This window comes from Oculina patagonica, chromosome 7 (genome assembly GCF_052425735.1).
Source record: "Oculina patagonica isolate OP01 chromosome 7, crgOcupat, whole genome shotgun sequence".
Taxonomy (NCBI): domain Eukaryota; kingdom Metazoa; phylum Cnidaria; class Anthozoa; order Scleractinia; family Oculinidae; genus Oculina; species Oculina patagonica.
The window spans coordinates 435,563-451,585 of NC_135764.1; the positions used below are offsets into that span (position 1 = coordinate 435,563).

Sequence of the window (16,023 nt, forward strand, 5' to 3'; positions counted from 1 at the left end):
ATTTTTACATAGACACTATGTAGTATGCAAATTTTATACTAGAAAAAGGCCGTATACCACTAAAATCTCTATAACAACATTGAAATTTTTTCTTCAGAAATTAAGAACAATTATTAAGAACCTAATTAGCCTAAATTTGTGTTAACTCTTAATGTAAGAACCTGTTTAGACTAACAAGAAAAACAATAGGTTCATTACTCGCGGGTTTTTACTGTATTCGATTTTAAGACATTCGATAACGAAGCACTGCTTTTAGGTAACTGGTATGGCGTCAGCGGGCTTTCACCAATTTGGATCGGGGAGTATGCATGATTTCCCTTCCCTTCCCCACCCATCCCCAAATTATTAGTTGTTTTCATTCTTCAACATTTTAAGCTAAGATTTATCAACAGGTTTTTGCCAGGTTACAGAAAGAAAATGTTAGTTTCACTAACAGGACGAAAATTAATTGAAAATTTTGCTAGAGTGATTTAAAAAAACATAAGCTTAATTGCTAGTTTTTTGCCTCGATCTTCTTGGTTTTATTTGCAGCCAAGCTTCTCAAATGTTATGAGTGTTTGGGATCATGCGAAAACTGCAGCAACGACGAGGTATCGGCCAGCAGCTGTAAACAGACAGTTTGTGGATCGGATGAGGACAGATGTTTTTGGGAGTACATTCGTTTGAACAAGACCCAGGAACTGTTTGGTATGAATTGCACTGATCGTGTTGCTTGTAAGGAGGCAGTAGAGTCCTGCCACGAGCTCATGAAGACAAATGAACTTGAATGCTGCGATGTTGAGTGCTGCGACTCCGATTATTGCAACACACCAAAATATTCAGGTTGGTTTAACAAACGTACTTATCGGGACTCTCTCCTCCGCGCGGGGGGGGGGGGGGGGGGGGCGAAAACACGAAAAATGAAAAATAGGGGGAGCGCGGGGGACGACGTCGTCCCCGCGCGCTTTGGTTGCGATTCTCTCCAGGCTACGCGCGCTTACTTTTCACCTCTTCCCGTTCCTCTCCCCATTTTCCAGCCCGTACGAAACACGAAAGAGACCTCTGCGGAGGAGAGAGCTTATCGGGACATACATGTTTAAAGGAGATAAGTCATGGACGACGCATCTTTAAAAACATTTGCCAATTTTTTCATGTTGATTTTTCGCGATCCGTCCTAATCTTCCTCATTCCTAACCATCCTTGTTATTTATTTTCGGTTTTCCAATACTCATTTACTGAAAGTTGTTATTTAATGGTGTTTAGATGGGAAGTCTTGCCAAAGAAAACCAGACCTTGTTGCGATCATCTATGGCGGCGCCGAAGTAATCCGAGGACATAACGAAACCTTGACGATGAACGCATCTCTTTCCTATGACCCGGATGTTGGACGAGGTGATCACTCTGGGATGAACTTCGCCTGGCATTATGGTGAGATCAAAGGCAATTATTCCGGCCTCCAGACAACAATGAACAATTCCTTTACAGGAATAAACCAATCAACTATCCGTTATTTTGGGAAAGATTCTGGAATTGTAATCACCTTCAACACTGCTCATATGTTTGTGAATAAGACCTATGTAGTTAAACTGGTGGTGACAAAAGATTATCGCAGTTCGAGTGTTTATCAAGTTATCCACCTGTTGAAAGGAGATCCACCTGAAATATCTCAACGGTAAGGAATTCATTTAATCGGTTTTCTTTCAAGTCATTGGCCTGGGAATTTAATCTTGTCCCAGAGACGGTTTACTTTTCGTCAGCACCAAGACGTGGACTTTGGCCAGTTTCAGGTTAAAATTTTTTAATTTTACTGTTGTTTTTTTTTTTTAATTTGATCAGCTGACAATTAACAATGACTATGAGTACACTGTGCATGCTCAAAAATTCAGACTGGCCAGGGTCCACGTTTTCGGTGACTGTTATGTAATGAGTCACATAACCTGCATCCGGGACATTAAATAGTTGTTGTTCACCATATACTTGTGTGAGTTCCTTGTGTAAAGCAAAATAAAACAGTGGCCAAAAACAGGCTCTGGGGACAAAATAACTGGGAACTAGGCCCGTTGTTTTCTCTGCATTTTGAAATGGGTAGATACCGCTGATATTTCTCAAAAGAATTGACGTGCGTTTGATGCTTGAAAATTAATGCGACAGAGCTCTACTGGTGATTTGAAAGTTATGCTCCATTATATGCTAGCATGTGAGAATGGGCCTACGCAATAACTAGTCAGCTGTAAGTTGAACCTACAATTCCAAACTATGATTTATAATGTGCTCCAGTCTGCTTATGTTAATTGCGAACAACTAAAAAACAGAAAGGCTGACAGTACGGTTTAGATTGAACTATTATCATATTTTCCAATATTTCGTCATGCACAGCCTGACTTCATCAGGGAATGAACAACTAAAGAAAAAACGTTACAATTTAAACAATCAAGACTAATGCTTATGGGTCTGATTGTTAAGTGACTGGTTTTAACACTTTTAAGTTGTTTTTTTTTTTGCTTTCCTTGGAACTTTTAAAATTTTTGCTTTTAGAGGTTTTCAATACTGTGTAAGCATACCGTAATGATTCAATTTAGCGCCCGGGGCGCTTATTTACTTTTGGCACCTCAAGGGAGGGCGCTTATTTAATTTTTTGAGAAACAACCAAATGTATCTTATAATGACAGGAACTGTAACAGTTAGAAATTGTTAAAAGTTCAGTTACTTTTAAAATAATTCTTCATTTTAACAGTAAATATATACGTACATGAACTGTACGGTGAACGGTCAGGAGTTTATCTAGTTGACGTCAATGACTTCAGTAGGGCCAGTTATCCACAATAGGGGCACTTATTAAAATAGGGGTGCTTATAGAATGGGGGCGCTAATAAGAATGGGGGCGCTTATTGAAATAGGGGCGCTTATTTACAAAAACACATTCGAAGGGGGGCGCTTATTCGGAAGGGGGCGCTTATTGGAAGGAGGGCGCTAAATCGAATCATTACGGTAACTCCTACACGAGAATTAAGTACCGTAATAAACATGAATTGAAATAAAAACGCACTTACTGAAACAATCAGTTGTTCATTTTATGATAAGTACGCCTTGTTAATTTTTGCATTGGCAATCTACGTGAAGTAATATCTATTTTCATTTGATTTTCAGGTGCGTAATAAATTGCAAACCAAAAATCAGCGCGTCAGTTAAGCTATCCATTCAATCTCAGTGCCGAGGACCACAATGCTCCAAGATATGCTCCTTCCACTGGATACTCTACCAACAACATCTGTCTGCTCCAAATAACGACATTGTTTGGCAGAAAAAAGATTTACAACATATCACAGATACTCCCCTCGATTCAAGGAGCATTGTTATTAAAAGGCACTCCCTTGATGGCGGAAAGAATTATCGGTTGGCACTGTTTGTCAAAACATCAGACGATCAACCAGGAATGAGTGTTTACGATTTTTCCACTGCATTACCACCTACAGGGGGGACATGTTCCATCACTCCGTCAAGCGGCATCTCACTGACGACTTATTTTAACCTGACCTGTAGCGACTGGTCGAGTGACAGCACCCCCCTGTCTTTCTATTTTCAGTATCAACTGGAGAATGGTCTGTACAGCATGTTATATCGTGGTGTGAACAGTACCGTCATCTCCTGGTTGCCTCCTGGAAAAATGTCAGACAATTACACTGTAAGGTTCATCGTCACAGTGACTGACGCATACGGTGCTTCTGCTCCAGCGGTTAATTTGTCAGTACAGGTAATCTGACATTATAACATCACATTACATAGCCATTGGGTCACATTGCAAAATCATGACGCCACGTTAACAAATTTCATGACGTCAGAATTCAACAGCATGATGTCACATTACATTTGAATTTTTATATTTTATAGGTTAAACCATCTCTGTTCTTGAGGCCAGAAAACATCACCGAAATTCTTACAGCAAACAACAGTGTGTTTAATGACCTGATTAACGATGGGGATTTTAGTAAAGCAGCACAAATTGCAAATACAGTTCTTCAAGCACTTCTACAAGATAGTACAATAGATTCACAGCAGAAAGCCAAGGTAATTTTAAACTTTGTTTTAGAAAACTTTTAGATTCATACTTTCAAGCATAGTTTAAATTTTTCTGTGCAGTTATTCAAAGTCAATTGTGCATTGACAGCAGTTGTGCATTAGCTATTGTGTTCATATCTTCCTCATTAATTCACTTTTACATTCAATTTACTGACCAACTTGGAACAGTAACTATATGTGAGGTTTCCTTAAATGAAAGTTTAAGTTCTGTGGATAATGAATCTCTGTTTATTTTGCCTAAGGAAAAGCATTCAACTTGCCAAACAATTAGCTGTCTTGATACTGAAATCACCAAACAAAAATATCTGCAGTTACAAATTACAAAATTACTCCACCGGAGTAAGAAAATCGAAAACTAACAGAAACTAGAGGGGGGAGCAAAAAGCATCCAAGGCACCATGTTAGCGATGCACCCCAGTATCTAATAGTAAATACATAATCAAGATAAAAAAAAACATAACTTATCTGACAGACTTAATCACCTCATGTCTACAGATTCAAGACTTCATCATCAGCAGCATTGTCTCATTGCCAGTGAAGAGTCTTCCAGACCTTTTGCAAAGCTCTTCCGTGATTTGCTCAGCACTTCAGAAAACAGAAACAGTGTCTACCAAGTCAATGGTGAGTAAATATTGAGTATAAAGGCGGCGAGGGTGGGTGGGGTTGGAGCAGAGGTGAGGAAGCAAGAGGAAGTGTCACTAAACGTTTGTCTCGGACCCCTATCCGGCAGACATGCAATTAATCAGAAGCATATGATATTATTATAAAGGTGTTCATTTCTGGTCCACTGCATGATATTGTTTATAGACGTTTAGTACCACGTAGTATGGGGTCCTATTTACCGTAACTCTTCCTATTTGAGGCACAATTGCCGAGTTAAAGGTGGCATAAGCTCTAAAAAATTTAAGCCATGAGAAATTATGATGTTGCTGAGCAAAACCCTGATGACAACCATGGATTCAGTCAAAAGAGTATTTTCATATTCTAAGGATGATCCGAACTAGTTTGCAACAGGCTGAGGCTTTTTAAATGATTGTGACATGGTGTTTTTAGCAATAAACTTCGCCCCCTTCCTACAAAAGCCCAGAAAAGAATCTGAGGAAAATACAACGATCACACTTTCTTGTAGACGGGATTCGCATTTTTTATGATCACACTACATGGTCACACACTATACTAATCTATGGTCATACTGATACTAATTAATAAAAAAAAAAGGAAAATTTGGCTGTCTCATTTACGAGATGCTATTTATAAAGAAACTGCGACCAAATTTGAACGTCGAAACGTCGTGGTCTTTTTAGAATTTTTTAAACGGAGTTTATAATGTTTTTAGCGAATGTATTATCGCAAATTTTTATTGTAAAGTGTTTTACTAAATCGCTACTTATACGAGATAAAAAAAAGCATTATTTTACTGTCTCTGCTTCGACTTCATAGGTATCGTCGTTATCTGCCATTGATGAAATGGCGTCACTCTTATGGAGTACCGCGCAATCGAAAGATGTGGTAGACATACCGCTGGTTACCCATTCTGCAGAAAACTTGGGCTCGTGTCTTAACAGTGTTCTCAAGGCAGGAGCAGTTATGGCATCAGGACATTTGGGCTCAGGTCTTCGAGAACAGGTATTAGTGTCAAAATGTCTTAACTACCAAAGTCATACACACCACTGATGCATCCGTTACATGCACGCACCAATTGGGGAAAACGGCGCTTTATTTTCCACGAGGTCAGCAACTGGAACAACTTCGCTGGAGACAATCACCTAATTTAAATTAAGGGTTTTTTTTAAAAAAAAAATCAACAGCCTACCAAGTACTTTTTATCTTATATTTTTAATTTATTTTTAGACATATCTTTTTAAGTGTAACTTTAGCTTTTCATATTTTGTAAGACATTTTTAGGTTGTAGGACCACCCTGAAAACTACTACTGGTGAGATGAGCAACCTACCAAAATACTGTTATTGTTATTATTGTCTTGGAAACACCATAAATTCAGTCAGGTTACTGATGAGGCAAACCAAATAAGGCCAGTTGTGACTTGGCTTCTGCCGATTACTTTTTTTTCCTCACCAAAGTTCTGTTGTTGTTTTTTTCACTGCCTTAGTTGAGTTGTGATAAGCCAGATGTGATTCGTATACTTTGGTGTTGGATTTATAAATCTGGTCTAACTAGGTCTATTTCTGATTTTTATTATTTTTACAGGGTAAAAGTTTAGTCACGACTTCGATGGAAACCATTAGCTTAGTTGGAGACGCAGTACTAGCTTTAAGAGTCCCGGAAGAAAAAGTGATATCGATTGAGATGAGAGAATTGACCATGACCTTAGGACGCCACAGCCCAGATAAACTTGCTGGATTAAAGATTGGAGGAGGAGATGGTAGATTTGTTTTACCAGCTGACGAGAAGGCGTTCATATCCAGAATTTCGGGAACTAGTTTTGTTGGTACTCAGGTATGGACAGGGATAACTACTAACATTTAATGACTGGTCCCGAGGAAAAAGAATAGTTTTGTTGTTTTCCATCGAAACTAAATTTTTGAGAAAACAAAGCTGACAAAGAAAGGACAAAGCATGTCAAATGTTGTTGATATTGCTCAGAGCGAACAAAAAGATCTTATGAAGAAACGTAAGTGCTCCTGGAATCTTTCTCGACCACCACATGGAATTTCTTTATTTGTGAGGTTTGGAGAACTTTATTCCCTGGCGGCTCCAGTTTTGAAAAACAAAAAATCCTCGATACACAACAAGCAAGCGGTACTTCTCACTCGGTAAAACATAACAATCACGTGTCTGCCTTGCACGCACTCAACTTGCCGTCTAAAGTTATTCTGTGCCACCTTGGAGAATATTGGTTTTGCACTGCAGCCTGCATGGCCTATATTTGAATTTAGCAAGCCGGACACACCAAAGATAGCGAAAAAGGCCACCATTTGGGTCGGCTTCATGTTTAGCTAAATTTAAGGTTAGCTAAATGTCTTGTTTTTATTCTTATGGCAGATGCTGTCGATCCCGTTCAACCCATTCACCTGGGACAGTACTAAACAACGAGTCAACTCGGTTGTCTTAGCTCTGGATTTAAAAGACGAAACACGCAAGCTGATCAAAGTAGCAAATCTCTCAAACAGCGTCATCATCGTGATACCGCCATTGAAAACTCAGACGCTCTCCTTAGAAAGCCCGCAGTATTTCACCAATAATGACAACTTACGTTTTCACGAGATAGATGTCGAATACCAAGACACCCTGATAATACTGGAAATCACGCCTAATGCGGCAAGTATAAATCTGTTTGTTTACATGCGATATGGTCAGCGGCCAACCACCCGAGAGCATGACCTCAATGCTACAGTCTCCAGCAATGGAAGGTGCGTTTGGACACGAAGTGCGCATGGCAAAAAGGATGGTAAAACTGAGTGTTCGTTCAATCCGTTTTTACCAATAAAAATTCCTGCCGAGCGACCTGGAAAGTACTTCCTTGGAGTAAAAAGCTATAACAGAAGTGTGAAAAACTCCCACAAAAGAACGAAAAGATCGTGTTTTGGACAAAGACGAGAAAAACGCTCATGCGTCGAAGTCAAGGATCCTCCTCCCACCCCCCTCAGAGCAAGAATGTAACTGTGGTGCCAGCATATGATCCTGAGACTGATCAGAACTATACTCTGAGGGTAGCCCTGGGGAGCTGTGTGTATTGGTCAGAGAAGCGAAAAAAGTGGTTAACAGACGGCTGTCAAGTAAGTCTTGCAAACTTTCATCGATCAAATTCTAGTCCATTTGTTTCTCTGCGATCTAGTAATCTTCGGAAGCCTTCGGGTGATCTTCAAAATTTTCGAAAGACCTTAAGCGATCTTCGGCAATTGTCTGAGCTATAGGTTGTTGAACTCGAGTGACAACTAACCAATAAACTACGAGTCCGAGTTTTTCTCCATTATTTTAAAATAGAATGGGAGAACCAATCAGATTCGTGGACTTTTAACGGAGCACGCTGATTTTCTACAAATTAATGATAAAGTTGTCTGCTCTGAACCAACCGGAATGAGGTAATTATTTTCTTCGGGTTACAAACGACAACTTAGACGAATAACTTTGTCTAAATTATTACAATTTAATTATTTTTGTGTTAATTTATACTTGCAGGTGTTATCAGCAACACTGAACGGATCTATCAACTGTTCTTGTAACCACCTGACGTCATTTGGGGGAAGTCTGTTAGTTAAACCGAATCCGATCGATTTTGATAAAGTCCTGGTCGAATTCAAAAATCTTGAAGAGACTGGAAATGTTGCAGTTGTTGTGACGGTCGCTGTAGTTCTCCTGTGCTATTTTATGGTGCTTGTCATCGTCAGAAAGGAGGATAAATTGGACGTTAGAAATGTAAGTATCGGTAATAAATTTAACCATATTGCGGTATCAAATTAGTGGAAGGTTACACTGTAAAATTCGCCATTATGATAATGGGACAACATGGCGCGAGGTATTCAGTAAGTCCTGCAAAAGTTGATTTCTGATTTCTGCAAAGTTCATTTATTACGTTCGTTTATTTTCTCTTGATATGTAGCAAAATATTTTGCAGTCCCAAGTTTGTGAATTGAGTGAAAAAGTGAAATAATCCGCGTTTCATTTTATGACATTTCTCCATAAATTTTAACTTGAATTTCAGGCAGACGTGTGACTGAATTCTTTACAGCTTATCGAAAAATACCTTGAGTGCTTTAGTTATTTTGGTTCACTCTTTTTTTTTTCGGTCAGTATCTTTTAAAACACAGACTGTTGATATTCTTGAAATCAAATTTTATGAAAAATTGTTTAATTTTCCCTCCTTTCCCACTCCCTTTTTCGTTTTCCACTCGCCCCAAGTTCCTGTCTCTTTTTCTATTGTAGCGCTTGCTCGTCTATAATACTCCTAAACCACAGGCTAGTTAAGTTGAGTATGCATTGCTCGCAGCACCGGCCTTCGTTTTCTCACCCGTAGTTGATGCATATGTCTATGTGTATTGCTACTGCGGGCTATTAGACACGTATATCGTAGTAAATCATTAAAAAGAAGTTTCTTCAAAAGTGTTTAGATCTTATACATATTTTGCGGAACGTTTCGGGAATAACCACTTCGTGAGTCATAAACTGTGCTCAAAACCGTTAGGCGAGAATCAAACGTTATTTTCCGCGAGTGTCATATGGCGCAGTTGCTATAGAAAGGTTGCGCATGCAAAATCAATCAATCAATCAATCAAACTTGAAATCCATGCTCAAGCCCCCCATGGGCAAGTGTCCCAAACTTGAAGATAAACTGCCTTTCCTTTCTTCTTGCTGTCCCGCCCTTCACCTGGTTTACAACAGACACTCTCACATTACTGTTGTGGCCGGGAAGGTTGAAGTGTTCAGCAACGGGGAATCCGCCTCCTTGGTAGCGGGGGCTCGAAGCCTCCCACAGAACAGAGATATCGATGTGTTCACTGAAACGGTCCAGTGACAAAGAAGTCGGTAAGGGAATTAGTTGACGCTTACCTTAGCTGGGGATGTTGAAATGATTAAAACGCCTTGTTAACTAATAATACTTACTAAATGTCGTATTCATTGATTTCTAGAATGGTTTGCCAGTGCAATTACCAGCCACATCAAACAACTTACACGAATATGAGATAATAATCACAACTGGCGTGTGGAGAAATTCAGGAACAACAGCTAAGGTTGCTATGGAGATATACGGCACTGATGAAAGCTCTGGACTAATTTTGCTCAGCTCAGAGGAATCTGAAGTGGATAAATTTGTCTTTTCTCGGGGAAACACGGATGTCTTTGTAATAAGAGTTGATAATCCGCTCGGTGCGATTCGGGGAGTTCGGATTGGCCATGATAACTCGGGCGACAGCCCTTCCTGGTTTCTAGAAGAAATCGTTTTTGTGGAAAAACAAGAAAAACGATCGTCGTCATTTACCGTAAGCCAATGGCTTGCCCTCGAGCGAGAAGACGGTCGAATTGAGCGAGTGATCGAGCAAGCGCCAAATCAATTGCATTTCAGCCATGAAGTTGTAAAACGGTGGTGGAAGGGCCTCACAGAAACACACATTTGGGTTTCAGTTGTAGCAAAGCCAAGGAGAAGCCGCTTTACAAGAGTACAGCGGGCGTCGTGCTGCCTTTCAGTGTTGCTAACACTAATGCTCGTCAACGCGATGTTCTATGAGTTAGATGGCAAATCCGAGCAAGTCATTCAGATAGGACCGCTGAAATTCTCGTGGAGGCAAGTGGTCATTGGTATTGAAAGCGCGCTTATTGTCGCACCGGTTAACATCTTTATAACCTTCTTGTTTCAAAAAGGAGCTGAAAATTCTGCGAGTGAAAATCTGTGTTGTTCTAAAGCTAAGTGGTTCACTTATCTCGCCTGGTTCCTCTTCGTTTGTTCTTGTGCTGTTTCTGCAACGTTTTCCATTTTCTACAGTTTGATGTGGGGAAAGAGCATCAGCGAGCAGTGGTTATCGTCAATGTTCATATCATTTACTCAGGATGTGATCATTAAAGAACCTGTCAAAGTATTCTTCATAGCTGTTTTTGTGGCAGCCATTCTCAAATGGAAGAAGAGTGGACATAAAGGAAATGAAAGCCTTGAGGAAGAAGTTAAACAGAGTTCTTCACAGCGCAGATTGTGGACAATGAAGTTATCCGATGTGGAAGAGATGAGAAAACGTCAAGCCAGAAAACAAAACGTGTCGCGGTTTTTCGTGGAACTTTTCGTTTACCTTATCTTCGTTTTCCTGCTGATGGTGGTGTGCTATGGTAGCAGAAATGACCATCGATACCTGATGACAAAGTCTATCCGAGATGGGCTACCAGAATTTGACAAGGTGAGTGCAGACTACAACTGAACAGGTTTAGCTAGGTTTGGATTAACTGTCAGGGCGATTTTCGATTGAGTGTCGTAAATTCAAAACCAAAAGAAATAATCACTGTGGCCAATCATAAAGAACTCAGAAAATCCATTGCACCAATCAGAACTCAAAGTAAATGCATGTAGCTATGAATTGTAGCTATGATGAAGCGCTGAAAAACGTGTGTCAGCAAATCACGATGGGTTTTGGTTTACTTATGATTGGTTGAGAATGTGGCAAGCGTTTTGTAAGCCAATTACTTAGCGTAGTAATGCAAAAACAAACCAAACTCGAATTACTTTCGATACTAAAGTGAAAAACGCTCTAACTGACTAGCCAATTTCCATTTGGTGAGCTCTGTGCCTGGTCAATTCAAAAAAGGAGTGAGGGGGAAGCTAATAAAGCCTCCCCTCCGGGCTCAAAATATTCGAGCATCTTAATTTGAACAGTATTGATTGGCTAATTATATTTTTGGTTTTAAACAACAAAACTAAAAATTAAAACTTAAAATTACAAAATTAAAATCAATGTTTGTCTGCATTTGTTGTCATGGCCAAAAGAAGTTTTGATGCTTCTTCAATAATTTACAAACCTGCTCCTTTTTTTGTAATTTAGGGTGCGCATGATTGAACTTAATTATATTGTAATAACGGCCAAAAACCGGAATAAGACATCAATTTCTCTTTGCATCGCAGCTTTTTTAAAGCAACAAGCAAAAATGGCGGCCGGTGGTGGTGAAATCAGACGTCAAACGTGCGAAGAAGACGAGTTATCACGTAAGAAGGAAATTCCTGGAGTCGGGAGTCTCGGGCGCTCCCTCTCTCTCTCTCAGTGTGGGAAATTATAGTAGCCGGGTTCCGAAAGAACACCACTTGGATGAAGCAAAAAGCAGCTGTACACCTCAGAAAACGCTAAATAATCCACGGCTTGGGTTATTCTACAAACGAAATAATCGTTTTTATTGACGTACGGCTATTCTAAATTATAACCCACCAATTAAAGAAATCTGATGCGCATGCGCACAATCGTGGCTGACGCCTTCAATAACAACCATATATTTACACCACACCATTTTCTCTCTTCATATTCCATGTCAGGTCGTGAACAACACAAAGTACTGGAGCTGGATGAATAATGTTTTTGTCCCGGGTGTGTTTGCTGGTAGATGGTACAACGGACAAGAAGAAAATCAAACCGTTTACATTGGCAACAAGCGCTCTGTTCTGGTTGGAATGGCTCGAGCAAGACAGCTGAGAGTTAAACCCAGTAAGTTTTTCTCTCCTTTAACAAAATCAGGTTTACTTACAGTTACATTAAAACAAGGAGATAAAGCATAGACTAATTACAGAAAAATTTCCACACTTTAACCAATCCTCTTTATGCTTTCAAAATCTAATAGCATTTTTTGAACTGAAATTTCAGCATCTTGTAACGTCATGGATCATATGAAAAAGATGTTTCCGGTTTGTTACGACGGTTACTCGGAAAGTAACGAAGAGAGGACAGCCTACAATCAACCAGGGTGGAAGCCCCCCGGCAACGTAACGAGCCGTGACGAGTTACTCCGATTTTGCCCGAAGCCGTGGCGATACCAGAAAGCTGGGGAGACTGATACCGTTCCAAAGTGGGGACAGTTTTCACTTTACTCCGGGGGAGGCTTCGTGGCAGACTTGGGGTACGAGAATTCAACAGCTTTCAGCATAATTAAAAACTTACAAAACAATGACTGGTTGGACAGAAAATCTAGAGCTGTTATATTGGAATTTGCCACGTTCAATCCGTCAGTAAATATTTTAGGATTTGGAACATATTTCTACGAAGTTGAAGCCTCCGGATATAGTGCACCTTTCACGAGAACTGATGTTCTCTCTTTGTACTCCACGGAAACCGCCTCACGTCAATTTTATTTAATCTGTGTACTTTTATTCATCGTATTCGTAGTACTGTATCTCGGGAGAGAATGGTACAAACTTTACAAGCAACGGTCTCGGTATTTCAAATCCTTTTGGAACTGGGTAGAAATATTCCAAGTAGTTTTTTCAGTGCTAGCTGTGGTCATGTATATCGTTCAGTCGGACAGAATCACTTCAGTGATAAGGAAATTGCAAAAAAATGTTTTCGTGAATGTAAGCTTCCAAGAAGCTATCGTTTGGAAGGAAGCCGAGAATACTGTACTGGGAATTCTAACATTTATCGTCACTGTAAAACTCTTGCGGTATATTCGCTTTAACAGTCATGTTGCAGTTTTTTGCAAGACACTGAAGATATCTGCGCGGCATCTTTTATCGTTCAGTGTTGTCTTGTTAAATCCCTTCGTGGCTTTCTTACATTTTGGTATTCTGATCTTCGGAACTGGATCTGAGCGCTACTCGTCGGTTTTAAGAGGAGCATATTTTCAGCTTGAGCTAACTTTGGGTCGAGTCAAGTCACGACCCATAAACGAGTTGGCAGAAACAAACGAGACTTTTGGTAGGATCTTTTCCGCCATGATTCTTGTCAGCATTACGGTATTGTCAATGAACTTCTTCATTGTTATAGTAAATGACTCCCTGCTAGAAGCAAAGGACGCCGTGAGGGAAAATGAACTGCACGGCCTTGTGGATGAATGCGATTGGAAAAGTACAAGAAAAAGAAAGAATTTTTTTGATGCGATTAGTAATAGTATAAGACAATTAAAAGTCAAGCGAAACAGCAAAACAAACGACACAACTCCTGAAAGCAATACCAAGAACAGTGCGACGATTAACTTTGATCTAATAAGCCAAGCCATAAAAGCCTCTAGGGAACAAATGATCCAAGGATCAGGAAATGACAAGCCAAGCAATATTATTAGATACCTTAGCTGTAATAAGAAGGAAAAGAAAGTACGCTTCGCTGCGGATGTAACTAAACATCAACTACGCAGATTACAGAAGACCGAGCAAGTCCTGTTCCAGCGCTTGGATAATATACTCCAGGGATATTCCGAAGAAGAAGAGAACTTTGACTTATTATGTCACAAAATGAACGTGTATGTTTCCCCAAATTCGTCACCGGGAACTGTGAATGAATCACTTGCTTGAACCTTTTTGCCTTTATTACTGCATCAATGAAAGAAGAGGTCAAAGAAGTTGGAAGATTAAGAAATAGAATATCTGCCTCGCTCAACCCCAGGTTTCCCTCCTTGGTCAGTGCGCGGTGCGCCAGGGCGGGAAAAGGCTGGTTGTGACCATCAACCCCCGCGTTCCCTGTTTCCCGCCCTTTACCGAGGCGGTGCAGGGATAATGACAGATGCTTATAGGAGATGAATAATAGAAGAAAATTCTTTCTTTTTCATCTCCTCAACTGAAACCTCGATTAACCTAGCTGTAGCACGCTGCAAAAATTATTACCAACTAGTAACCAATCACAGTTTTATTATTCCAAGTAGTGTACAAAAGTGGCAGGAAAGATTTCCTGAAAATTTTACTAACTGGAGTGAAAAGTTTCAAGCAATATACCGATCAACTAAAGATAACAAACTGCGTCAATTCGGTTTTCGTTTCTTGCATAGAATAACTGTTACGAAGAAAGAACTCAAACGTTACCATCTAGCCAACGATGACAAATGTCTTTTTTGTTCTAGTTCGGACTCAATTGAACATACCTTTATTGACTGTAATGATTCTGCAATCTTTTATTCACAAATTTTATCTTGGTTTAATCATTGTCAAGATACCGCGATCATTTTATCCAATAAACAAATTGCTCTTCATGACATATCGCATCTGTCTGAAGGGCTTTCCAGTCCCATAAAGCGCAGATTAGACTTCCTCATCATCTTGGCCAAACAATATATCTATGCTTCTAAATGTCTTGAGAAAAAACTCTCTGTCAATGAATTCGTGAGTAAAGTCACTGTTCAATGGAAATTAGAAAACTGCTCTCATTTTCAAACAATGACTGAATAACTTTCTCCGGGTATCTTATTGCACAATTAATAAAAAATAGATAACTTTGCTCGCACAAAAAAAAAAAAAAAAAAAAAAAAAAAAAATTAAGAATAATAACAAAGTTGTAATATGTTCAAATATTAATCTAATGCATAGCCCTCATATTACTTTATTTCCTGCGTATATTTCCCTTTATTTGTCTTTGTATTACTTTGTATATATTACATGACAAGTGTAAAATAAGTGTAAGTTATTTTATCTTAAGTTTTGTATGCAATTGGTCTGTAAGTAGCTGTATTGTTTACTTTTTTGTGATGTATTTTTTTGGTGTGTGTGTGTTGCAATAATAATAAAAAAAAAAATAAAAAAAATAAAAAAAAAGACAGATGCTTATAGGGGATTAATATGATGCAGGGTATAAGCATTTAAGGTTTGGAAAAACCAAGATTTTTACTTTGAAAGACGTTATCAGTTATCCCGATTATCCATTATCAGTGTTATAAGGATGTTTGCAACAAATATAATATATAAATTAATAAGGTGAAAATCAGAAAAAGTTGCCTAGCTAATTACAGATGCGATATTAAAGATAAAAGCGTGTACAAAAGGTTACTTTATACTACAGATGATATAACAATGTAAAATAATGATGATGGATTTAAAAAAAATTGTAAAGTTAACATCAAGTTGTTGGTAAACGGGCCTGTTATTTCAGATGTTACCAGTTGGAATCAAACCCGTGTACGATCAGGCATGAGCTTGAAGATGCTCTCTTTGATGGCTGAGATCGTTTAGGAATCTAAATCTTGAAGTGTTGAGTTAGGGGGAAATAAGACTAGAATAAGACTAAGACTAGATGTGACCTTGTAGTGGATCAAATCAGAAGCCATCCCGGTAGAGTAAGCTAGACTGATACAGCAGTCCGTCTTTTTCTTTCGAAAGCGAGAAAAAAGATCCCAATAATTCGAGTTGCTTGTAGACCCTTGTAGAAGGCAATTTGATTATGTATCGCAAAGGCAGAGATGGTTTAGCAAAGGCGACAAGAAGTCACAGCAAAGATTTACAGGGCATTTCCTGAAAACGAAGCTTGGTTGAGAAATTTGTTCAACTGACGTAATGCTTACGGCCAGGGTCTTTCAAAAAGCAGGGGCACCCAACGGAATATTTTGTTAAAATATCTGTTCGGAAGAC

General features: G+C 39.2%; 1 protein-coding gene across 1 annotated transcript; it reads left to right on the top strand.

Annotated features, from left to right (window-relative positions):
• The first annotated feature begins 723 nt into the window (after window positions 1-723).
• On the top strand, window positions 724-13,983 carry LOC144661038 (polycystin family receptor for egg jelly-like). Its single transcript, XM_078521750.1, is given in 13 exon segments — window positions 724-822; window positions 1,243-1,651; window positions 3,127-3,730; window positions 3,868-4,044; window positions 4,552-4,677; window positions 5,497-5,682; window positions 6,264-6,512; window positions 7,059-7,653; window positions 7,656-7,792; window positions 8,196-8,432; window positions 9,644-10,897; window positions 12,019-12,187; window positions 12,344-13,983. Coding segments are annotated over 13 exon segments (5,859 nt in total). The 5' UTR covers window positions 724-746.
• The last annotated feature ends 2,040 nt before the right edge of the window (window positions 13,984-16,023 follow it).